Consider the following 25,802-nt stretch of genomic DNA (forward strand, 5'->3'; position numbering starts at 1 on the left):
AAAAAAAAATGAAAAATCGAAAAATTATAAAGCGACAAGTAAAAAAAAACAAAGATCGATAAACCTAAATATTCAGTGAAATATCTAGATTTAAAAATCTGAAAAATTGAAAAATAGAAAACATTAAAAAAACTTTAATTGCGAAATCGATACATATGTATCATCAAATCGAAAAATGGAAAAACCGAAAGTGTAAAATTTAAAAAATCGAAAAATTAAAAAAAAAAAATAAAAATCGAGAAACTGAAAACAATCTGAAATTTAAAAAATCGAAAAACTGAAGAATCGAAAAAGTAAAATTATGGGAAATCTCACTGGAATGTTGAAAAACTGAAAAATCTAACCATTGAAAAATTCAAAATTGAAAAATTTCGATTAAGAACCAATAATTCGAAATATCGATAAATTGAAAATCGAAAAATTCAAAAACCGCAAAATCCAAAAGCGACAATTAAAAAAATCCAAAGACCGAGAATTCAAAACATTAAAAAGTGAAACATCTAAATTAAAAAATTCGAAAAATTGAAACAGAAAAAATTGGAGAACTGAAAAATCGAAAAATTGAGAAATTGAAATTGAAAAACTGAAACATCGAAAAGTCGAAACATCAAAAAATTGACAAGCCGAGAAAAATTAAAACTTAAAAAACTGATAAAAAAATTGAAAAATGAAAAATTGAAATTTCGATAATTCGAGAAATTGAAAAATTATAAAAATTAAAAACCGAAAGTTCTAAAAGCGAGAAGCCGAAGAATCGAAACATCAAAAACAGTGAAAAATCTAAAATTAAAAATTAAAAAAAATTTAAAATGAAAAAAATCGAAACACCGTGACGTTGAGAAATAAAAAATTCAAAAAATCGAAACATCAAAATATCGTAAAATGGAAAAATCGTAAGTCTAAAATTTAAAAAATCTGGGAATTAAAAAATCAAAACTAATAGAAATCGAGAAACCGAAAAATCTAAGATTAAAAAAAATAAAAAAATTGAAAAAACTAAAAACGGAAAAATTGGAAAAACGGAAAGTCTAAAAATCGAAAAACACAAATCGAAACATCAAAATGTCGAGAAATCGAAAAATTCAAAATTGAAAAATTTAGATTAAGCGAAAAACCGAAAAATCAAAAAGCGACAAGTAAAAAAAAAACAAAGATCGAGAAACCTGAAACCTTTAAAAAAGTGAAAAATCTAAATTCAAAAATTCGAAAAATTGAAAAACAGGAAAACATTAAAAAAATTTAATTCGGGAAATCGAAACATCAATATATCGTCAAATCGAAAAATGGGAAAACCGTAAGTGTAAAGTTTTAAAAACCGAGAAACTAAAAAATAAAACAAAATAGAAATCGACAAACTGAAAACAACCTGAAATTAAAAAATCAAAAAACTGAAATATTGAGAAATTAAAAAATCTCACTGGAATGTCGAAATTAAAAAATTGAAACATCGAAAAATTCAAAATTAAAGAATCGAAAAATTGAAATATTGGGAAATTAAAAAATCTCACTGAAATGTCGAAAAATCGACAAATCGAAACGAAAAATCGAAAAACGGAGAAATCGAGAAGTCGAAATTGAAAAATTGGAACATCGGGAAATCAAAACATCAAAAGATCGAGAAATCTAGAAGGCGAAAAATCGAAACATCGAAATCTCGATAAATCTAGAAATCCCAAAAATGAAAAATCTCAAAACTGAAACATTGGAAAAAGGCAAATCGGAAAATCTCACTGGAAAGTCGAAAAATCAAAAAACGATTAATCCGAAAACTGAAAAATCGAAAAATCGTAAAACTGAAATATCGGAAAATTGAGAAGTCCAAAAATATGAAAAAAAAAAACGGGAAACTAAAAATTGGGAAAATCGAGAAACCGAAAAGTCGGAAAATCAAAAAATCGATTAATCGGGAAACTGAGTAATCAAAAAATCGAAAATTTAGAAACCTCAAAAATAAAAAAAAATTAAAAATCGAAAAATTAAAAAATTGAGAAGTCCAGATAACAACTGCATACTCAAAATGTGTGACCTTTGATGCACTCCTGATGAGACCACATATATAAATTTGGCTTTAACTCCATTCACCACGACAAATTGAACCCGATTACACAAGAATTACTGCAACTAAAATGACAGAGGATCTCTTAGACCTATTAGGGAGAAAATATTGGTCCAGGAACTTAAAACTTCCTTACATTTTCTACCGCTGAAAGTCACCAAAATCGGCAAATTATATAACGAAGTTTCAATAGCAAAACCATCACTGATTTATCCAAAGCTTTCCATAGGGTAGATCATTGCATATTGTTGAAAAAACTTGATAAAATGGGAAAATGTCATCAGCTACTAATGATTTTTAGAAATCTTTTGTTTGGCAAGGAACAATTTGTTGAAATTCATGGTGTCAAGTCAACACTTTTTGCTGTTAATAGCGGTGTTACTCAAGGGTCAAACCTGGGCCCGCTGTTGTTTACTATTTTTCTCAATGATGTAAACGTTATTATTAAAAGGTAATAAAGACGAGAAGGACTGTTTGATATTGCAAGATAATGTAGATAAGCTGACGTTTTGGTGTGAGTAAAATAAATTAAGTCTTGATACGAAAAAATATAAAAAAGTACGTTCTCTGGAAAAGACACTAAATTTAATTTTTATTATAATATTTTTCTACCAACATGATTCCGGCTAATGGCGGAACGTTCCGATTGGACGCGTGCTTTGAGAAAAACTCCCACACCGCCCCCATTCCACACGGACTGGATGTTGCAGCAATATCTACGTTTGCGAGGAGTTTATTATTCGTTTCGAGTAGCATTCGACTCACTTTTCCTAAATTGACAATAACGGCGTCAGTGGAAGCAAATTCTCTTTTATAAGAATGGCTCGAGAAGTGGCGTGTCTTACGCAGTTGACACATTGAAAAGTGGAATGGGTCTCCTGGTGGCGGAGCCTAAATTTCCCAATGATGAAAAAGTACACTTACCCGATTCGGAAATAGGTGATGGCGCCGACGAAAGTGACGCCGTGGAGTGGTTGCTGGAAACCGTCGATGATGAGCACTCCGACAGGGAGCGCCTTTTTGACAACGCATAACTCTGGGATAGCTGTTCCAGTCGCCGCCTAAGAAATCTCTGCTCCCGATTCAGCTGTTCTTTGTGCGTCGAGTGTTTACGTTCTTTGTCTTCAAGATTCTGGAAACGAAAAGGAAACAATGTTATTATATTCTTTTGATATATTTTTTTTAATATGGAAGTCTCACAATTACAAGGTGGCTGTGGCCACGCCCACTGCCCCTTCTCCTTAATGTAGAGTGGGGAGTGGGACCAGGTTCTGCGTGAAACACTCTATCCTCGTGAAAAATGAATGAAAAGGTTATCGCTCTCTGTCCGATTCCTCTCGCGCGCGTGTTTACATTAATAATAATAATAATAATTTTATTGTCTGTAAGGGCTGCGTACAATTGCAATCATTAGACTTGTCAAATTAAATAATAATATAAAAATACAAAAAACAGAGATGCACATATAAACGTACTAATATACAAATAAACACTTACGTAGTAAGGAATTCATTCTTTGAGTAGACAGCTTTTTCCGTTAACAAAACTTTCACGGATTTAATAAATTTTTTGTCATTATTGATTGCTTTCATATTTTCTGGCAGATGATTGTACAGTCTCACCGCTACCTCTCGAGGACCTGGTTGTACTAATGTAAGATTACATTTTTATTATATAATTTATGGCTCATTCTTGTTTGGTACTTATTTATATCACCATTAGTCTCTTGAACATATGTAGATTTCGTTTTACATATCCAATGCATTCCAAAACATATATGCTGGGTATTGTTAATATTTTATGTTTTATAAAAAGTTGACGGCATGAACCTCTTTGTGGTAGATTAAATATCAATCTAAGAATTTTTTTTTGCATAATAAAAATTCCATTTACAAATACAGAGTTGCCCCAGCACATAATTCCGTACGAAAGGTAAGGGTTTATACATCCATGATAATATTTCATAAGTGTTGACACATTTAGGTTTTCATTTAACTGCCTTATACAGAAGCACAGACTAGTCAGCTTTTTAACTACTATATCGATATGAGGTTCCCAAGTTAAATGTTCATCCACAGTCACACCTAAAAAATTTACAACATTATTATGTTTTACTGAAGCTGTAGTGGATTTAATTAATACGCTAAAGTTTTTTTGCCTAGGATAAGCCGAAAACTGCAAATATGATGTTTTGTCTTTGTTCAGAGATAAAAAGTTTTTAGAGCAATACGATTCCATACTTAAAACACATTTACTTCCATGAACACTTAAGGATGCTATATCATTAGATGTAACAGTTGCGGATGAATCATCTGCAAATAGTCGTAATGAATAGTTCTTTTGGGAATGTATACAATCATTAATAAAGATTATAAAAAGGAGCGGGCCCAATATGCTGCCCTGAGGTACGCCGGTGCTAATGGCTTTTTTATGATAAATAGGGTCTCTGATTGTAAGTAACTTTTACCACCTGTTGTCGTCCTGTTAAATAATTTTTTACCCATTGTAAAGCTACACCTCTGATTCCGTATGCTTCCAGTTTATCACATATGAGGTTATGATTCAAAGTATCAAATGCACGGCTTAGGTCAAAATATATCCCTACTACTTTCTTTTTATCATCTAAAGAATAAAATATCTCCATTAACTTTGACACAATAGCATCTTGTGTTCTTCCTCCTTTTTTAAAACCAAATTGTTTGTCACTTAGAATATTGTGTCTTTCTATGAAGGAATATAATGTACGATAAAAGGCCTTTTCAAAAATTTTTGAAAAAATTGACAACAATGCAACAGGTCTGTAATTATTCATTTTTGATGTATTACCTTTTTTATGTATAGGTACAATTATTGCTGTTTTGAGCTCATCTGGGAAAATTCCCTACTAAATGAAGTATTTATTAAATTTGTTAACACAGCTATTGTGGTTTCAGGAACATATTTTAATAAATAATACGGTATCCCATCTAGTCCTTTCGATTTTTTATTAGCCACAGATGAAATAATGTAATATACCTCTGGTATTACTACAGGATCTAAAAACATTGAGTATCTATTAAATGGAATATTTTGTAGTCTATTTGTGTTATCATTACGGGTATTTTTAAAAGTTTTTGTTATATTCTGTATTGAATTAATAAAAAAGGAATTGAAACTATTTGCTACATTTAAACAACCTGTTATATTTTCATTTTCAGAGTTTTGTAATGTGTCTGGTATAGTATATTACATATCGAGGGTGGTAAGAAGCTAATTACGAACGAAGTTTACACACGAGCGAGCGTAGCGAGCGAGTGATGTAATATGAGTTCGTAATTAGGTTACCACCAGAGTTGTGTCATGTACTTTTTCTACGATCTATAATGAAGAATCACTTTCAGAAGAAATTTTTTTGGGAAAGCAAATATTTATAGTTGCTATGGAAACTACTCAAACAGGCACGTAATATATATATATTACGTGCCTGTTCATTCATTACATGCCAGTGGGTGTAACTATGGTTTTACTATGAGGCTAGACAGTTTCCTAATTCATGGATTACTATGTGGGAGTAGAAAAAATTATTTATTTTGTTATTAGGACGATGCGAATTTATTATTTTCCAAGCATCCTTACCTATATTCATCGATGTTTTTAGAATATTGTCATAATAATCTTTTTTTGTTTTTTTGACTAGAAGTTTATGTTGATTTTGAAGGATCTTGTAGTGTTTTAGAACCTCAGGGTAAATTTTTGTGATTTTATGCATATCTTGTAATCTTGGGCTACTGGCAATAATTTCATTATTAAGCCAAGGTTTTGGGTGGATGGTTTTTTTATATTGATTTCTTTTTCTTGGTTTGGGAACGCCAAATCAAAATAGTAGTCAAATAGTTGAAAAAATTTTTGGAATTTTTTTGATCCCGAATTGTTATAAACGTCACTCCATGATTCCGATTGTAACAGTTTCTTAAATTTTTCTATATTTTTTTTTGAGAAATTTCTTTTATAAACTATGCATTTTTATTGTCGTTTAATTTAAGAAATCTCTGCTCTGAGTGTTTACGTTCTTTCTCTTCAAGATTCTGGAAACGAAAAGGAAATAATGTTATTATATTCTTTTGATTTTTTTTAATATGGAAGTTTCACAATTACAAGGTGGCTGTGGCCACGCCCACTAGAGTGGGGAGTGGAACCAGCCTCTGCGTGAAATACTCTATCCTTGTGAAAAATGAATGAAAAATTTAGAAACGACGAAATTATCGCTCTCTGTCCGGGTCGTTGCCGCCCGCAAATCTCCGTTCCCGATTCCTCTCTCGCGCGTGTTTACATTCTTTGTCTTCGGGATTCTCGAAACGAAAGAAATGTTAGATGACACAGTGGAACTTGGGTATAATGCCTGAAATATTCGCCGTAATTAAATTCGTCGAATTCTTCCCGTGGGCAGCGGTGCGAGCTTTGTTTAGCAAAAACTCGAAAGAAACGGCGCTCTCTGAAAATAACTTCGGAGGTAATGCTCATTAAAATATTTGAGCCGTTAAAAAAGCTCAAAGGCGGACTTCCTCCATCGCAGGAAGATGACAGGTTCTTTTATCAGCATTTCGCCGGTTTTAATCACTCATCTACGTATAATCCCTTTATTCTTGCAAACCTCCGCGCCTCAGCCGGCTTCTAATAAATCGCTAATTACATTTCCCGCATCTTTGCCGGATTCGGAAAATTGAAAGAAATATTCGGAAAATCATTTTCAAACATCAAAGACGGTGTATCTAATAACACCCGAGCCGTGAATAATCTTCGAGTAATTACCGAGTTTCATTCATCACGGCGGAAAGCGGGGTCGGACTGACATATTTAGCTTCATAACTTCCAGTGTGTATTAACGTTTCGCTTATACAGCGGAACGCTCGGAGGAAACTTTTTCGAATTATTATTTGTACGGCTCGATAAATTTGATTAGACTTAAAGTTGGGGAGTTCTCGTCGGAACGATCGCCGAAACTAAGGCAGAAGGACTTATCTGCAATAAAGTGCGTGAACTCCGAAATCGGAAGAGCAGAAATTTTTAAACGGCCGTTTTGCGACGCCGATTTCGACAAGACGAGGAATTTACGGCCGTTCGGGGAGTTCACAATAGGAGAATTTGAGTGAGAATCGTAGATGGCTAATCAAACAAGCCGGCGATAAATCATCCTCAGCATAAAAAAACACATACTTTTTTTTATCATATTAATATAAACGTTATTTCAGTCGCTGTTGAAGAGGAAATAATAATGACAGAAAATAATTCATTAGAACCAGCATCTGCGGTGAACACTACTACGTTTGTTCCTAATAAATATTCCCAAATTTTCAAAGATGTTTTTTCAGGCATTTTTGACGAAAATATTTTTGACTAAAATCTTCACAATCCGTTTCATACATTTCAGAATATGGAAACAGACAGAAATGTATCCTTTTTGAATACAAATCATCACTTTATTGTATTTATGATTATATCTCAAAACAAACTATTTTTTTTTGCTTCTGTCTTTTCCGTTTTCGCATTCAGAAAATTCCATCCCTTTTATTCTACAAACTGTCTTAGTATTTTCCCCTCTTTATTTTCTTTTTTTTTTGTTCTTCTTTTTGTTTCTCTTTCTTCATAATCTATTATTCTTTTGTCCCCTTCTCCAAACGTAGCAAATCTCGTGTTAAAATCTAAACATTCTCCATGTTTTATTTTATGTTAAGACTTTTCTTCATATTATTCCTTTGTTTGTTGTGATTTTCCCGTTTTGATTACGCGTTTTAGTTATTTCTTGGTAGTCATTTCTCATCCGTGTTATCATTCTCCTTTTTGATCTCTTCCTTTTTCTCTTTTTTTGCTCCGAAACATTTACATGCAGATTCTTTAGGGAATTGTTCCCTTGTTTTCTCCCACCCCTGTTGTGTCACCCATGTCTTTCCCAAACCCACTACGTAGAATTCTCTTACGTATTGCCTTTTATCTTAATTCCCACTATATCCCAAAATAAGACTTTTCTCCTTTCCTTCCTATCCTCATCTTTGCTTATTTTTTGTGTTCTCTTTTTTCCTTTCTTCTTCTTATTTCAGATTCAGGCTTCGTTCGTTGCCATTGTTATCATTATTTATTCTTCCTTCAATTAATAAAAAAAAAGTTCAATTTTTTTATTCTTCTATCTCTCAATTTCGGGATTAATCGATTTTTTGATTTTTACATTTTTTGATTTCTCGACTTTTCAATGTCTCTATTTTTCGACCTCTGGATTTCCCGATTTTCGACGTTTAGATTTTTTGGTTTGGATGTTTCCATTCCTTGATTTCTCAACTTTTTAAAGTTTCCACTTCTCGACTTCCCGATTTCTCGATTTCTTGGTTTTTCAGTTTTTAAATTCTTCAATTTTTTAGGGTTTTGAATTTTACAATTTTAGATTCCTCAATTTTTCTTCATTTTTCAATTTTTATAGATTTCACTTTTGTTATTTTTCAATATTTTAATTTTAAAAATTTTAGATTTTGATATTTTTAAATCTTTCGAATTTTTAAACTTAGGATGTTTCAATTTCTTAATTTTACAATTTCCGATATTTCAGTTTTGGGATTTTTCAGTTTTTTCTTCATTTTTCGATTTTTCAATTTTCAAATTCTATATTACTCAATTTTCGACTTGAAATTGTTGGGATGTTTAAAATTTTTCGATTCTTGAATTTTTGATTCAATGTTTCTAGTTTTCAATTTTTGGATTTTCAATCCTCGACTATTCTAAAATTTCGATTTTTCGACTTTTTGATTTTCCCATTTCTTGATTTTTCGAATTTTTAAAGTTTCCACTTCTCGACTTCTTGATTTCTCGATTTCTTGGTTTTTCAGTTTTTAAATTCTTCAATTTTTTAGGGTTTCGAATTTTACAATTTTAGATTCCTCAATTTTTCATTTTTCAATTTTTATAGATTTCACTTTTGTTATTTTTCAATATTTCAACTTTCAAAATTTTAGATTTTGATATTTTTAAATCTTTCGAATTTTTAAACTTAGGATGTTTCAATTTCTTAATTTTACAATTTCCGATATTTCAGTTTCGGGATTTTTCAGTTTTTTGTTCATTTTTCGATTTTTCAATTTTCAAATTCTATATTACTCAATTTTCGACAATTCAATGTTGGGATGTTTAAAATTTTTCGATGCTTGAATTTTTGATTCAATGTTGCTAGTTTTCAATTTTTGGATTTTCAATCCTCGACTATTCTAAAATTTCGATTTTTCGACTTTTTGATTTTCCCATTTCTTGATTTTTCGAATTTTTAAAGTTTCCACTTCTCGACTTCTTGATTTCTCGATTTTTTCAAATTTTTGGTTTTTAAATTTTTCAGTTTTTCGATTTTTCAATTTTTTGGTTTTCCAATTTTTCGATTCTTCAATTTTTCAAGATTTTCATTTTTAAACTTTTTAAATTTTAGATTTCTCGATTTTTCGGTTTTTCAGTTCTTCGAATTTTTACATTTTTCGGTTTTTCGAAATTATTCAATTTCTAGACATCTCAGTTTACCGATTTTTAAAATTTTTCGACTTTTCGATTTCTCGATTTTTAAATTTTACGATATTTTAATTTTTCAATTTTTTAAATTTTAGATTTTTTCATTTCCAGATTTTTCGGTTTTTCAGTCCATCGATATTTCTATTTTTTAATTTTTCAATATTTCCATTTTTTCAAATTTAGATTTTTTGATTTTTCAATGTTTCAATTTTAAGCTTTTTTATTCGATTTCTTGACATCTCGATTTTTCGGTTTTTAAAATTTTTGATTTTCAGTTTGGGGATTTTTCAATTTTTCCATTCAATTTTTCGATTTTTCAGTGTTGGAATTTTAATTTTTGGATCCTTAAGTTTACGACTTTTAAATTTTTCGATTTTTCAGTTTTTGAATTGTTGACTTTTCTAAATTTTCGATTTTTTGATTTTTCTATTTCTCGACTAACCGACTTTTCGATACCTCGATTTTTTACGTTTCCACTTTTTGATTTTTTGATTTTTCCATTTTTGATTGATCGACCTTTCAAAGTTTCCACTTTTCGACTTTCCGATTTCTAGAATTTCTTTTCAGGTTTTCAATTCTAAATTTTTAAATTTTTCAGGTTTATGATTTTTAAAATAATCGATTCTTCAATTTTCCCTCGATTTTTAAATTTTTCCAGATTTCGGTTTTGGAATTTTAAAAATCGAGAGAGAAAAAATCAAGGTTGAAAAATTGAGGAATCGAAATTTTGAAAAATCCCAAAACTGAAATATCGGAAAATTAAAAAATCCATAAATTGAGAAATGCAACAATTGAAGAATAGAAAAACTGAAAAATCGAAAATTTAGAAACGCCAAAAATCAAAAATTGAAGAATCCAAAAATTAAATAAAACGAGAAATGAAAAAATTTAAAATTTAAAAAATTGAAAACCGAAAGTATCGAAAAATTAAAACATCGAAAAATCCTAAGATGAAATCGAAACATCAAAAAATCGAAAAATTAAAATATAAAAATTTCAAAAATTCAGAACTTGAAAAATCGAGAAATCTAAGAATCGAAAAATTTGAAAAATAGATAAACCGAGATGTCAAGAAATTGAATAACATTGAAAAATCGAAAAATGTAAAATTTAAAAATATTAAAATATCGAAGAATCGAAAAATTGAAAAATCGAAACAAAAAAATTGAAAAATTGTAAATTTAAAATTCGAAACATCGAGAAATCGGAATCTCAAAAAATCATGAGATTGAAGTGTCGAGAAGTCGAAAAATCGTAAAATTGAAAAATCGAAAATTAGAAAAATGGAAAAATTTAAAAATCGAAAATTTGAAATATCACAAACTCATCAATTTTAAAAATCTAAAAATTTAAAACCGAGACGTCGAAAAATTAAAAGATGTATAAATCGAAACATCAAACAGAAAAATTTAAAATTTAAAAATTCGAAAAATGGAAAAAGAGAGAAGTATGGAAGAACTGAAAAACTGAAAACTCGTGAAATCGAAACATGTAACAAAATATCGAAAAATAGTTATATCCAAAATTTTAAAATCGAAAAATTCGAAAAAGCAAAAAAACAAAAGATTGAACAATCAAAATATTGAAAAAGACCAAAACTGAATAATCGAAAAATTGAAAAATCGAAGAAGAATTGAAAAATCAGAAACCTGAAGAATCGAACAATTGACGAATAAAACAACTGAAAAATCGAGAAATCGAAAATTTAGTAACGCCAAAAATAGAAAAATTAAAAAATCTAGAGATCGAAAATTGGTAAAAAACGAACAATTAAAAATTCCCAAAATCGAAATATCGAAAAATTGAGAAATCGAAAAATTGGTGCACAATTGGGATTTTTTTTTTTTAATCTGGAGGCCCAAGATAAAAACAAGACAGATTCATAAACCACAAGTGAAGTAGTACGCTATTTAGATGACGTCATTCCATTGTTGGTGACGAAGAGCAGACAAATGTTGGTTAGCGTTTTACCTTATACCGGTAGTTTCGGAGATTACATCGGGAGACCAATTTTTTCGTAACGAAAGTAACGAAAAATTGAAAAATCGAGAAATCGAAAAACAAAAAAAAACTAAAATCGAAAAATTAAAACATCGAAAAATCGAAAAATTTAAATTTAAAAATATCAAAAATTCAGAACTTGAAAAATTCCCAAAATTGAAAGGTTAAAAAAATTGAGAAATTGAAAACTTGAATAATCGAGAAATCTAAAAATTGAAAAATTTTAAAAGTAGATAAACCGAGATATCAAGAAATTGAAAAATCGAAAAATGTAAAATTTAAGAAGTTGCAATATTAGAATATCGAAGAATCGAAAAATTGAAAAATCGAAACAAAAAAATTGAAAAATTGTAAATTTAAAATTCGAAACATCGAGAAATCGGAACCTCAAAAGATCATGAGATTGAAGTGTCGAGAAGTCAAAAAATCGTAAAATTGAGAGTTCGAAATTATCCAAAATCGAAAAATCGAAAAATGGAAAAATTTAAAAACCGAAAATTTGAAAGATCACAAACTCATAAATTTTAAAAATCGAAACATTTAAAACCGAGAAGTCGAAAAATTAAAAGATGTATAAATCGAAACATCAAACAGAAAAATTTTAAATTTAAAAATTCGAAAAATGGAAAAAGAGACAAGTATGGAAGAACTGAAAAACTGAAAAATCGTGAAATCGAAACATGTAACAAAATATCGAAAAATAGTTAAATCAAAAATTTTAAAATCGAAAAACTCGAAAATTCGAAAAAGAAAAAAAAACAAAAGATTGAACAATCAAAATATTGAAAAAGACCAAAACTGAATAATCGAAAAATTGAAAAATCGAAGAAGAATTGATAAATCAGAAACCTGAAGAATCGAACAATTGACGAATAAAACAACTGAAAAATCGAGAAATCGAAAATTTAGTAACGCCCAAAATAGAAAAATTAAAAAATTGAGAAATCGAAAAATTGGTGCACAATTGGGATTTTTTTTTTTTTAATCTGGAGGCCCAAGATAAAAACAAGACATATTCATAAACCACAAGTGAAGTAGTACGCTATTTAGATGACGTCATTCCATTGTTGGTGACGAAGAGCAGACAAATGTTGGTTAGCGTTTTACCTTATACCGGTAGTTTCGGAGATTACATCGGGAGACCAATTTTTTCGTTCTCTACATTATTTTTTTTTTAACCTTTGACGATATCTTAGAGGTGCATTTCGTTACCGACTCTGGCAAACCCAGTAAAATTACCATCCGCCGTCGATCGTCGTCCATACAAGGTCTTATTCCCCCGTCCGATTTTCCGGGAACAACTAAGTGTTGTGGCGCAAGGATTACGTTATCTTAAATAATGAAGTTTTCTTTTAAAGCTCCTTAGCGAAAAATCTCGGGTCGGCGTTGCTGAGTAAGCGCTAACGTCCGAACCCCTTTTCTATCTGGAGCTTTGTGCGATCTCGCCACTTCGTGGTTCATCGATAAACTGATTCAGCAAAAACTACTCCTTTCAAGTAAAAACTTGTTCGCAAATAGTCGACGAGAATGCGTAATTACGCTCCCGAAAGAAATTGTTAATTCGCGATCCGATGCTCTCGCTATCTATCCGCCGAAATCCCATCTTTGTTTTGGACGTTTTACGGATCGTCAATATGAATAGGAGCGTCGTAAAAGATGAGGTCGCTGATAATTTTGAGGTTAGAATGCCGTCGGCGCTGCAGAGACAAAGCAGACTCTTTATAGGTCTAATAAAGTAGATACGGCCACGTTGGTGGATGCGTGACTGCTTTTGTTGCAACCGTGCCTCGTTCGGCCATTCTCTTGATCAATATGACCGAAGAGCGGACTTCCGTTGTTCGCTGTTCACCGGAAATTTAACTTTCAGCAACCGTAGGCAAATCATTGATATTTATTGACATAATCGAGGAATTGCCTCGGAATTAATGACCGCTGCGGACCCGGCGCATTCGCCAAATTTCGCTCTGATGAACGCACTTTGTTCCTAGAACTAATCAAATCAGCCGATCCGAAAGTAGAGAGGCGGCGATTTTTGCCTACTCCGGATTTCCTGGAGTCGCTCAGGTGTGCCCTAATTGCCTACGTTTCAGAAAAAAGTTGCCAAGTTTATCTATTTTAATGTTTTAAGACAATAGCGTACATTCCTCCGGACGACTGTATAAAATCTAATTCGTTGTCAAAAAAGTCCCCTTAAGTTCGACTTCTTGTTGCAAAAAATGCTGACTTTTCGATTTTTCAATTTTTTGATACTTTAATTTTCACATTTATTGATATTTCCTGTTTCAATTTTCTGATTGCTTTTTGGTTTTCAATTGTTCGGAAAGTATTTTTTCCCGGGATTTATTGCGCTACACTTCAGGGGCGAGGGAAGTTCTGGTTCGAGCAATTTTTGTTTGCCTTTTCTTCTCTGTTTTTCAACCACCAGGCTGTTTCTAATTTTAGTTAAAAATAGAATTTTTATCCTATCATTGAGATTTTTGAAAAAAAAAAAATCAAAATTTTGTAACAATTTTTCGGCCTTTCGAATTTTCGAAATTTCAGTTTGGGGATTTTTAATTTTTCGATTTTTCAAATTTTCGATCTCTCGTTTTTTTCATTTTTCGTTTTTTGGCGTTTCTAAATTTTCGATTTTTCAGTTTTTCAACCTTGATTTTTTGCTTTTTCGTTTTTTAAAAATCCCAAAACTGAAATCTGGAAAAATTTAAAAATTGAGGGAAAATTGAGGAATCGATAATTTTAAAAATCAAAAGCCTGAAAAATTGAAAAATTGTAAGATTAAAAAACTGAAAGAAAATTCTAGAAATCGACAAGTCGAAAAGTGGAAACTGAAAAATCGAGAAATCAAGAAATGGAAAAATCAAAAAATCAAAAAGTGGATACGTAAAAAAATCGAGATATCAAAAAAACGATTAATACAGAAATTGAAAAATCGAAAAATTTAAAAGTCGAAAAACTTGAAAATCGAAAAATTAAAGTCCAACACTGAAATATAGAAAAATTCAAAAATCGAAGAAAAATTGAAAAATCCCCAAACTGAAAATCAAAAATTTTAAAAACTTAAAAATCGAGATGTCAAGAAATCGAATAAAAAAAGCGTAAAATTGAAACATGGAAAAATCAAAAAATCTAAATTTGAAAAAATTCGAAATATTGAAAAATCAAAAAACTGAAAAATAAGAAATTTTAAAATTCCAAAAATTGAAAAATAGAAATATCGATGGACTGAAAAACGGAAAAATCGGGAAATGAAAAAATCTAAAATTAAAAAAAATGAAAAATTAAAATATCGAAAAATTTAAAAATCGAGAAATCGAAAAGTTCAAAAATTTTAAACATCGATAAACCGAGATGTCCAGAAATTGAATAATTTCGAAAAATGTAAAATTTAAAAACTTGAAAAATGAAAATATTGAAGAATTGAAGAATCGGAAAATTGGAAAATCAAAAAATTGAAAAATCGAAAAACTGAAAAATTTAAAAACCGAAAATTTTAAAAAAATATATAGAAATCAAGAAGTCGAGAAGTGAAAACTTTGAAAATTCGTGAAATCAAGAAATGGGAGTATCAAAAATTCGAAAAATCTAAATTTTAGAAAAGTCGGGAATTGAAAATCCAAAAACTGAAAATTTTAAAACTAGCAGAAACATTGAAGAATCCAAAAAATGAAAAATCGCAATACTGAAATTGAAAAGTCAAAAAATTCAAAACTAGAAAAATTGAAGAATCAAAAATTCAAGAATCGAAAATTGAAAAATTGAAAAATCGAAAAATGACGAACAAAAAACAGAAAAATCGAAAAGCTGGAAATTGAAAGATCGAGGAATCAAAACTTCAAAAATCTGAAATTCGAAAGATTAAAAACTTGAAACATCAAAAAATGGATCAATCTAACAAAAGTGAAATCTTGAAAAATTGAAAAATGAAGGAAAATTGAAGAATCTTGTTGCAAAAAATGCTGAAAACTGAAACTTTTTGAAATTCTGTCGCCTCCTACGTAGAAGCGCTTATTCAAAATAAAGCAACTTCGAGTTTGAAGTTTTAATCAAAGGCATGAAAGATATTTCAATCCTGAAAACTTTTAGACAGTCAGTTCGTTCGCAGTTGTATTTAAATTGCGCCCTTATTAAAGTCGATTTTATTTATTTGTTGTTTGAAAGAGCGCAGATCTACGCCGGTGAGAACAAGATAAGATAAATTATTAACAAGCGTTGCAGTGCAGTTTCGGGGCGAAAACTCTCGCGATAAGTCAGCGAGTATTTCACCGGTGATAAATTCCCAAGTTCATACCCAGTGCAATCAATTTTTCCATGAATGGACTACTCTCAGTAGAGTACTTACACTATTGGTCGTAATTTATAGTGGCCGCAGCATGCATCTACTCCGGGCCGAACATAACTTTATCTTATAGTAGCAGGTCGAACGTAACTTTATGTTAGAAAGCAGGTAGCTCTGTGGCAATTTATTAAATGTATAATTCCGAATCGAGGCGATATTTCACCGTCGGAGTTCCCGGCATTTCTATAGAGCTCTATATCAAGCGCGGTTGTCCGTCAGGCAACAATATTATAAATTAAGAAGCAGTTGCAGTCCGCGGCTGATTGGTGGGCGAGGCAGGGCCCCGTCTTGGAAATGCACCAACAATATATCTCCCATAATTATGAATAATGACTAAAGCGACCGTTTCTCTCTGGCCGCTTCCACTTAATGAATACTCGGTGAATAATTGCGCTTCGAACCTCGATTGGGGCTTCTTCGTGTGGTTGCACTTTTTTGTCGTTGCTGAATTCTCGCGACTGATATTTAGTCATTGTCGGCGGCACGGCGTTCCAAACAATTTAATTATTAACGCGAAACCAGCTCGCATCTTTGTTAAGTGAGTTACTTGTTCCCGTTGAATAATGGCACTTCTAACGACCATGTAATCACTCATTAACATTCTCTCTTTCCGGCGGCCCGATGCAACGGGTCTTTGTTTTTTGGTGCTCGCTTTATGAATATGCAGTTGCAACGTAGTTATGCAGAAATTTGCCAAATACGAGGTAGATCGAACAATTAAACAAATACAGAGCGGATAATTAAAGTAAAGACATTCTTTTTTTTGAGTCACCCTGTATAAGCAATTCTAAAAAACGTGAGTGAATTGATAAATCACAAGTATACACTAATCATATTTTGTATAGTCAGATCGGATTTAATTGGCAAAATTTTGAGATGACGTCATCAGTTTTTAGAGGGGTCGTAAACTGATAAATTTTGGTTAACGTTTACCATCTGTACGATATTGCAAATATACATAGAAAATTTGACAACAATCGGTCCAGTAGTAGAAATCGACGCAAATGCGGACAAACGACAGACAGGCGGACAGAAACGAGAGACCCACATTTTCGTATTCTACGAACCGTGAAACGTCGAGAAAACATAAAAGTGGCGAATTGGAATAGTTTCCAAAGTTGAAATGTTGAAAAACTGAGAAATCGATAAATCGAACAATCAAAAATAAATTAAAAAATTTGAAAAATTGTTAAACCGTAAAGTCGAGAAGCTCTAGAATTAAAAAGTTCTAGAATTAAAATATCGAAAAATTGACGAATCGAAAATTAAAAATCGAAGTATTTAAAAACTCGAAAAATTTAAAAATTGGAAAAACGAGAAATCGAAAATCAAAAATTTAGAAAATTCGGAAAATTGAACAATCGAAAACAAAAAATGGGAACCTGAAAACAAAACACCAAAAATCGAAAAACATGGAAAATCAAAAATTGCAAATATTGAAAAGTCCGCCAACTGAAGAATCGAAAAACTGATAAAAATAAATTGAAAAACTCTAAAACTGAAATGACGAAAAATTGGGAAATTGAAAAATTGCAAAATCGAAACAGCAGAAAAGTCGAAATAGGCCAAAATGGAACAGTAGCAAAGTTGAACATTTAAAAAAATCCGAATTAAAAAAAAACGGTAAAACGAAAAATCGAAATTGAACAATCAAAAAATCGAAACATCGCAATCTCGATAAACTGGGAAATAGAAAAATAAAAAATTTTAAATAGCACAAAACCGAGAAACCGAAAAAAAGCGAGAAGTCAAAAATCAAAAATTTAGAAAAATCGGACACTTGAAGAATCGAAAAAAATGAGAACCTGAAAAATGAAAAATCGAAACATCAAAAATCGAAAATTTGAAAAGGCGAAAAATCGAAAATCATCGAAAATCCAAAATTTAAAATATTGCAAATATTGAAAAATTCGACAACTGAAGAATCGCAAAAATCATAAAAATAAATTGAAAAATTCTAAAACTGAAATGACGAAAAATTACAAAATCGAAACAGTAGAAAAGTCGAAATAGGCCAAAATAGAACAGTAGCAAAGTTGAACATTTAAAAAAATCAGAATTAAAAAATCGGTGAAACGAAAAATCGAAATTGAACAATCAAAAAATCGAAATCTCGATAAACTGGGAAGTAGAAAAATAAAAAATTTTAAATAGCACAAAACTGACAAACCGAAAAATCTAAAGCCGAAAGCCAAAAAAAATCGAAAAATCTAAAATTTAAAATTGAAAACATTGAAAAATCGAGAATTTGGGAAATCCAAAAATCGAAAACTCAAAAAATCGAGGTGTCGAGAAACGAAAGTTCAAAACTAAAAAAATTTTCAAAAATCCAATAACCGAAATGTCAAAAAATCGAAATCCCAAAAAATTGTAATATCAAAAAAATGAAAAATCGAAAGATGTAAAGTTCAAAAATTCGAAAAACTGAAGCATGGAAAAATTGAAAACTCCCTACACTGAGACAGGTATCGAAAAATCGAGTAATCCAAAAATTGAAAAATTCAAAATTCGAAAAATTGAAGAATATAAGAACTGAAGAATTCCAAAACGAAATACCTGAAGGAAAATCGAAATTTCGAAAAATTGACAAATAAAAAAATTGTTTGATTTTGATTTTTTTTTTCCAAAAACAAGTTCAGGACTAGGTTAATTTTTAACATTTAAATAACATTTATTCGTCAAAACTGTAAGTAACGGAAAATTGAGAAATCTCAAACAATGGAGCAACATCAAAAAATTTAAACATCGAAAAAGTAAAAAATTGACATTGAAAATTTGAAGAATCGAAATATTGAAAAATCCCAAAACTGAAATAGAAAAATTAAAAAAATCCGTAAATTGAAAAACTGAAGAAAAATTGGAGAATCCCAAAACGGAAGCATCGAAAAATTGAGAAATTGAAAACTTGTAAAATCAAAAACCTGAAAGAGCGAGCAATTGAAGAATAGAAAATCTGAAACATGGAAAAATTGAAAAGTCCATACACTGAAATAGGTAGCGAAAAATCGAGTAATTCACAAATTGAAAAAATTGAAGAACATAACTGAAGAATCCCAAAACGAAATACCCGAAAAAAAATCGAAATTTCGAAAAATTGACAAATAAAAATATTGTTGCATGATTTTGATTTTTTTCCTAAAAATTTCGATCTCTGACAAAAAGATTCAAACAAGTTCAGGACTAGGTTAATTTTTAACATTTAAATAACATTTATTTGTCAAAACCGTAAGATAACGGAAAATTGAGAAATCTTAAATTGAAAAATCCAGCAACCGAAAGTCGAAAAATCAAAAATTAAAAAATCGAAAAATTGAAGAATCGGAAACATGAACAATCGAGCAATGCAAAAATTGAAAACTCCATACACTGAAATAGGTATCGAAAAATCCAGTAATTCAAAAACTGAAAAATTCAAAATTCGAAAAATTGAAGAACATAAGAACTGAAGAATCCCAAAACGAAATACCCGAAGGAAAATCGAAATTTCGAAAAATTGACAAATAAAAAAATTGTTGCATGATTTTGATTTTTTTTTTAAATTTCTATTTCTGACAAAAAGATTCAAACAAGTTCAGGACTAGGTTAATTTTTAACATTTAAATAACATTTATTCGTCAAAACCGTAAGATAACGGAAAATTGAGAAATCTTAAATTGAAAAATCCAGCAACCGAAAGTCGAAAAATCAAAAATTAAAAAATCGAAAAATTGAAGAATCGGAAACATGAACAATCGAGCAACTCCAAAAATTTTAAAAATCGAAAAAGTAAAAAATTGACATTGAAAATTTGAAGAATCGAAATATTGAAAAACTTGTAAAATCAAAAACCTGAAAGATCGAGCAATTGAAGAATAGAAAAACTGAAACATGGATAAATTGAAAACTCCATACACTGAAATAGGTATCGAAAAATCAAGTAAATCAAAAATTGAAAAATTCAAAATTCGAAAAAATGAAGAACATAACTGAAGAATCGCAAAACGAAATACCCGAAGGAAAATCGAAATTTCGAAAAATTGACAAAGAAAAAAATTGTTGCATGATTTTGATTTTTTTTTCCAAAAATTTCGATGTCTGACAAAAGATTCAAACAAGTTCAGGACTAGGTTAATTTTTAACATTTAAATAACATTCATTCGTCAAAACCGTAAGAAACGAAAAATTGAGAAATCTCAAATTGTAAAATCCAGCAATCGAAAGTCGAAAAATCAAAAATAAAAAAATCGAAAAATTGAAGAATCGGAAATATGAACAATCGAGCAACTCCAAAAAATTTAAAAATTGAAAAAGAAAAAAATTGACATTGAAAATTTGAAGAATCGAAATTTTGAAAAATCCCAAAACTGAAACAGAAAAATTAAAAAAGTCCGTAAATTGAAAAACTGAAGAAAAATTGGAGAATCCCAAAACGGAGGCATCGAAAAATTGAGAAATTGAAAACTTGTAAAATCAAAAACCTGAAAGAGCGAGAAAATGAAGAATAGAAAAACTGAAACATGGAAAAATTGAAAACTCCATACATTGAAATAGGTAGCGAAAAATCGAGTAATTCAAAAATTGAAAAAATAGAAGAACATAAGAACTGAAGAATCCCAAAACGAAATATCTGAAAAAAAAATGGAAAGTTTGAAAAATTGACAAATAAAAAAATTGTTACATGATTTTGATTTTTTTCCAAAAATTTCGATGTCTGACAAAAAGATTCAAACAAGTTCAGGACTAGGTTAATTTTCAATATTTAAATAACATTTATTCGTCAAAACCGTAAGATAACGGAAAATTGAGAAATCTCAAATTGAAAAATCCAGCAACCGAAAGTTGAAAAATCAAAAATTTAATAAATCGAAAAATTGAAGAATCGGAAACATCAACAATGGAGCAACTCCAAAAAATTTAAAAATCGAAAAAGTAAAAAATTGACATTGAAAATTTGAAGAATCGAAATATTGAAAAATCCCAAAATTGAAATAGAAAAATCAAAAAAAATCCCAAAAAATTGGAGAATCTCAAAACGGAGACACCGAAAAATTGAGAAATTGAAAACTTGTAAAATCAAAATCCTGAAAGATCGAGCAATTGAAGAATAGAAAAACTGCGAAAAAACGAAAAGTCAAAAAATGCAGAAAACGAAATGTCAAAAATTATGAAAAAAATAGTGTTTGCGTAGGAACGACACGTCTCTAAGGAAAAACAATTTAAGTCGATACGAAAAGTGATTTTCAGAATGTTTGGTTCCAAAATCGAATTTTTAAAATTTCTCAAAATTTATCATCTTTGGTCTTGGCTATTCTGGAAAAATGGGAGGAATTTTTCGAAGAAATGAAGCCGTAAAAAAATTCTAGAAGTAAAACTAAAGAACCCAAATTTTTTGGTAATTTTCGACGAAGCTTGTGGACAATTTAAAATTTTTAAATAAAAAAATTGAACTTTTGCAAAAAACGTGGAAAAAGTCACAAAAACCGTGGTAGTTCCAAATGGACCAAAATTATGAAAAAATCTTAAAATTTTCCATATTTCGTTTTGGCGATTTCGAAAAAATTGCAGGATTCTTCGAAGAAATAAGCCGTATTAAGTTCTAGAAGTCGAAAATAACAAACAAAATTTTCTAGTTAATTTTCACCGGTGCTCCTGGGTCAGTTTCCTAAAAACATCAACTATTAAACTGGGTTAAAAAAATGTAGCACCGAGTTCTTTATCTCCTTTTTATACTGAGGTTTAATGGTTAAAAACTCTGGGTAGGGAAGAATTTGGACTCCATCTTCTGAAAACTGCTACTTTTTACTGGTGGTTAGGACCTCAGAAAATGTTAGTGGGAATATTTTTCGTCGTATTTTCGAAAGTTGTAGAAGTTCTTTTTGCCTAATTTGGGTTTGGATTGCCCGAGTCTTTTTTTTTTGACTCACGGGTATTTTAACAAATATTTTTAGTGATCTTGAACTGAATATTGTTGACACTGTAAGAGCAAATTTAAAAATTCTTGGCAGTAACCCCAAATATAACGTAGAATCAACGGAAAAATCAGACATTTACTGCTACTATTTCTTGGTGGTCAGGATCTCAGAAAATGTTAGTTGGAGCATTTTCCACAGTATTTCCGGAAGTTCAACATGCTTTTTTGGGCAAGGTGGGTTTGGTGAACTAAAGATTGGTTACACTTCAAGAGCAAACCTAAAGAGTCTTTTCGTTAACCTCAAATATTTAGTAAAACAAACGGTAAAATAAGCAACTTATGAAAATGGTTGTGAAGATTCTAATGAAAAATTGGCGAAAATGCCGAAAATTATTAGAAGAGAAGATTAATTTTGAAACTATTAATAGAATTTCACAATTTAGCCATAGTTTTTCTGTCCCACAAAGTAAAAGTCGCTCATCCATGCACCAGCCCGGCTTTTCCCCTAAAAACCAACCAAAACAACGCACTCTTAAACTACACAAACGAACTTAATTAATCCACTTGTCACCGTTCTCCCGGCGACTGAAAATTTCATCCGGGCTCCAACTACAAAAGATCCACCTTTCCGAATAAAAGTGTCAGTCATGGCCGGTTCCAAAGCCAGCGTCCGTAAAAATTTAACCGCAAAATTTAACTCGAATCCTTTATTAGCCACGCTAATTACCGCAGCGCACCTTGCACAGAAAGGACCCAAACGAGCCCAACACTACCTGTTTCGAGTCACGTAGAGCCCGTCAATGATTCTACATTTTTAACACAAGCCCATGCCGTGACACTGCATTTTCAATTCGTCGATCTCCTGCGGTGCACCGCTCATTTTCCACCCGTAAATAATTCCGAGCGTAAATTCGGAGCAGATGCCGGCCATCGATTTACGATCCCCCGGAAAATTTCGTTTGTTTATTGAGTCATCGCTGCAAATCCGGCGCACTTCGCATTATCGAAGATGGTGTGTTTTTATGTACTTTGTACCATTTAAAATCGATCTATTTTATGAGCACGTTTTATTGAAATATAAAATTGCTCTGATGGATTCCGAGTCGTTGCGCTACTTTGTACGGGAGAAGGATTTCGGCTCCGAACGAGTTGGTACAATAAACTTTACTCTTAACAATAAAATTAGCTCGAACGGCCGCTTTTATTCCGCTGTAAAATCCTAATGTAAACAAGTTTAAACATCGTCGTATCGGCGATCGCTAAACCGCGTTTGCGTGCAGGTTAGAAGAGAAATTAATTTAAATCATAGAAGAAACAGAAATATTGTACCTAATAGTAGACAGCAATTTCAAAATAAAAAAAGAATGCAGAATGCACAAGAAAGTAGAAATCGATGAAGAAATTAAAAATATAATGGAAAAACATTGGTTAAATCTTTCAAAGACGAAAATAAATAACAAAAAAAAAAAGAGAAAAAATGCAACAAAAGACCAGATGATATGACACAAGGAGATTCCTTGAAAAACCGGGAAAAAGAATCGAAATTTTATTTTAAAATGTATAACATTAAAACGGAAAAAGGACAACAATGGAAAAAATTGGTCTAAAGAGTTTAGACAGTACTTCCCTCGCTGTCGGAAACTTGACGACTGCATGGCTATTGTGTTTTTTTTCTCATTACATTTTTGTAGTGGGAATTTAAAAAAAATTGCGATGACGTCAACATTTTTGCAAGGACACGTATATCAGTTGGGATAGATGTAGTGTAATACTAAGATTAAAATTATTGTATTCCCAAATTTTCGGGAAAATGAATTGGGTCGTTTTGAATATTGATTTTTTATAATCAATAAAATAACGAAACAATTTACTCACGTATACGGCAACTGAAAATCGTTTATGTATAAACATTCTTAATTTAAGATGACAAGCGTAACAGCATACGTGAGAGTCAAACAGAGAAACTGTAAACAAAACGACCATCGGTTTTATTGCTTCGACTTCCGCTTATTATATAAAACATTGGGTTTTATTTTAATTCTTGACGGTGAAATTCACAATTGGTTGATTATAAACATGTCTATTTCACATTCGCGGAACCAAGTGAGCGCATAAAACAAATGCAGGTCTGTAATGTTAAAGTCGATGTAAATAAGCGTGCTACTCTTATGTTTCAACCGAGTTTTTCCTTTAACAAATTTTGTGTCTACCAAATTGGGTTGGTTGGGGTGTAATACTAATAATAAGTGTTGCCTTTAATTTAATCAATAAAATAAATTGACTTCATTAATTTTTTTGAACCACCTCTTAAGAAAATCTAAAAAATATGAATGGAATGATAAATCACAAGTACAAACTCATCATATTTTTTGCATTTTAGATAGGATTTATTCAGCAAAATTTAAGGGTGACGTCATCAATTTTTTTAGGAGGGATGAACAAATACATTTTGAACAAAAGTTTAACATGCTTATAAACACTTTAAAATATTCCCAAGATTTCAAAGCATTCGGTTTTGTAATTCCTGATTAAATCGATAAAATAAATTCACGCCTTCATTAATTTTTTTGAGTCACCCTGCATATGCAAATCCAAAAATAGGAATGGAATGATAAATCACAAGTACAGACTCATCATATTTTGTACATTTTAGATATGATTTATTCGGCAAATTTTCGAGCTGACGTCATCAATTTTTTGGAGGGGATAAGCAAATATATTTTGACTAAACATTTATTATGCTCTTTATAACCTTAAAACATCTGCAAGATTTCAAAGCATTCGGTTTTGTAGTTTCTGAGTAAATCAGTAAAATAAATTTACGCATTCATTAATTTTTTTGAGTCACCCTGTATATGCAAATCCAAAAAATATGAATGGAGTGATAGATCACAAGTACAGACTCATCATATTTTGTACATTTTAGATATGATTTATTCCACAAACTTTTGAGCTGACGTCATCAAGTTTTTGGAGGGGATAAGCAAATATTTTTTGAGTAAAGATTTATGATGCTCTTTATAGCCTTAAAACATCTGCAACATTTCAAAGCATTCTGGTTAGCAGATTAAAAATTAAATTTCAAAATGTTGTTTTATAATTTTGATTTTTTTTTCCAAAAATCTGGACGTTTCGGGTGAAAAGTCGATTCGGAGTTGTAAACTACATGTGTAGGACTATGTTATTTTATACAATTGAAAACCCATTTACTACGTACAATTTTGAAGTGACGTCATCGCATTAGTGGTGGGGATGATTAGACAAATTTTGGTTAGCGTTTTACCATCTACATGATATTCTTAATATAAGTACAAAATTTCACAACAATCGGTCGAGTACTTTCGGAGATTATCTGTCTAATAAAAATCCGGGACGGCAGACGGACAGACGGACAGACGGACGGAAATGGGAGACCTATTTCTTCGTCTTATAGGGGTCATGAAAGATCGAGAAAACGTAAAAGTAGAGAGTCGGCCGACGGACTCGATTACAATACTTCCTTTGCTTACGCTCGGGAAGTAAAAAGAATGCAGAATGCACAAGAAAGTAGAAATCGATGAAGAAATTAAAAATATAATGGAAAAACATTGGTTAAATCTTTCAAAGACGAAAATAAATAACAAAAAAAAAAGAGAAAAAATGCAACAAAAGACCAGATGATACGACACAAGGAGATTCCTTGAAAAACCGGGAAAAAGAATCGAAATTTTATTTGAAAATGTATAACATTAAAACGGAAAAAGGACGTTGTCCTTTTTCCGTTTTAATGTTAATGGAAAAAATTACCAAAACAAACTCATCTGGAAGCATTAAGAATCAATGTAAATAGAAGGTATAACAACGAAGATAAAAAGGCAAAAAAGAGCATCAAGATTTCAAAAAAGAAAATTGGCAAACGAAGAAGTAAAAAGAGAAAAAAATTAATAATAATAAATCTTTCAGAAATGAAACTTTTTATTCTTAGAAACTTAAAACACGTTTAAAATGGCAAATTTTTGTAAGGG

General features: G+C 30.7%; 1 protein-coding gene across 1 annotated transcript in view; it reads right to left on the reverse strand.

Annotated features, from left to right (window-relative positions):
* Positions 1 to 25,802, reverse strand: part of LOC135128675 (max-interacting protein 1-like) — a 605,308-nt gene that overhangs the window by 62,944 nt on the left and 516,562 nt on the right. The window contains exon 5 of the mRNA XM_064055683.1: positions 2,981 to 3,188. Within this exon, the coding sequence (XP_063911753.1) occupies positions 2,981 to 3,188 (208 nt within the window). The remainder of the gene's footprint in view (positions 1 to 2,980; positions 3,189 to 25,802) is intronic.

The sequence above is a fragment of the Zophobas morio genome, unplaced genomic scaffold (genome assembly GCF_036711695.1).
Source record: "Zophobas morio isolate AGI-343-1 ecotype UQ-CSIRO unplaced genomic scaffold, CSIRO_AGI_Zmor_V1 ptg000014l, whole genome shotgun sequence".
Classification (NCBI taxonomy): domain Eukaryota; kingdom Metazoa; phylum Arthropoda; class Insecta; order Coleoptera; family Tenebrionidae; genus Zophobas; species Zophobas morio.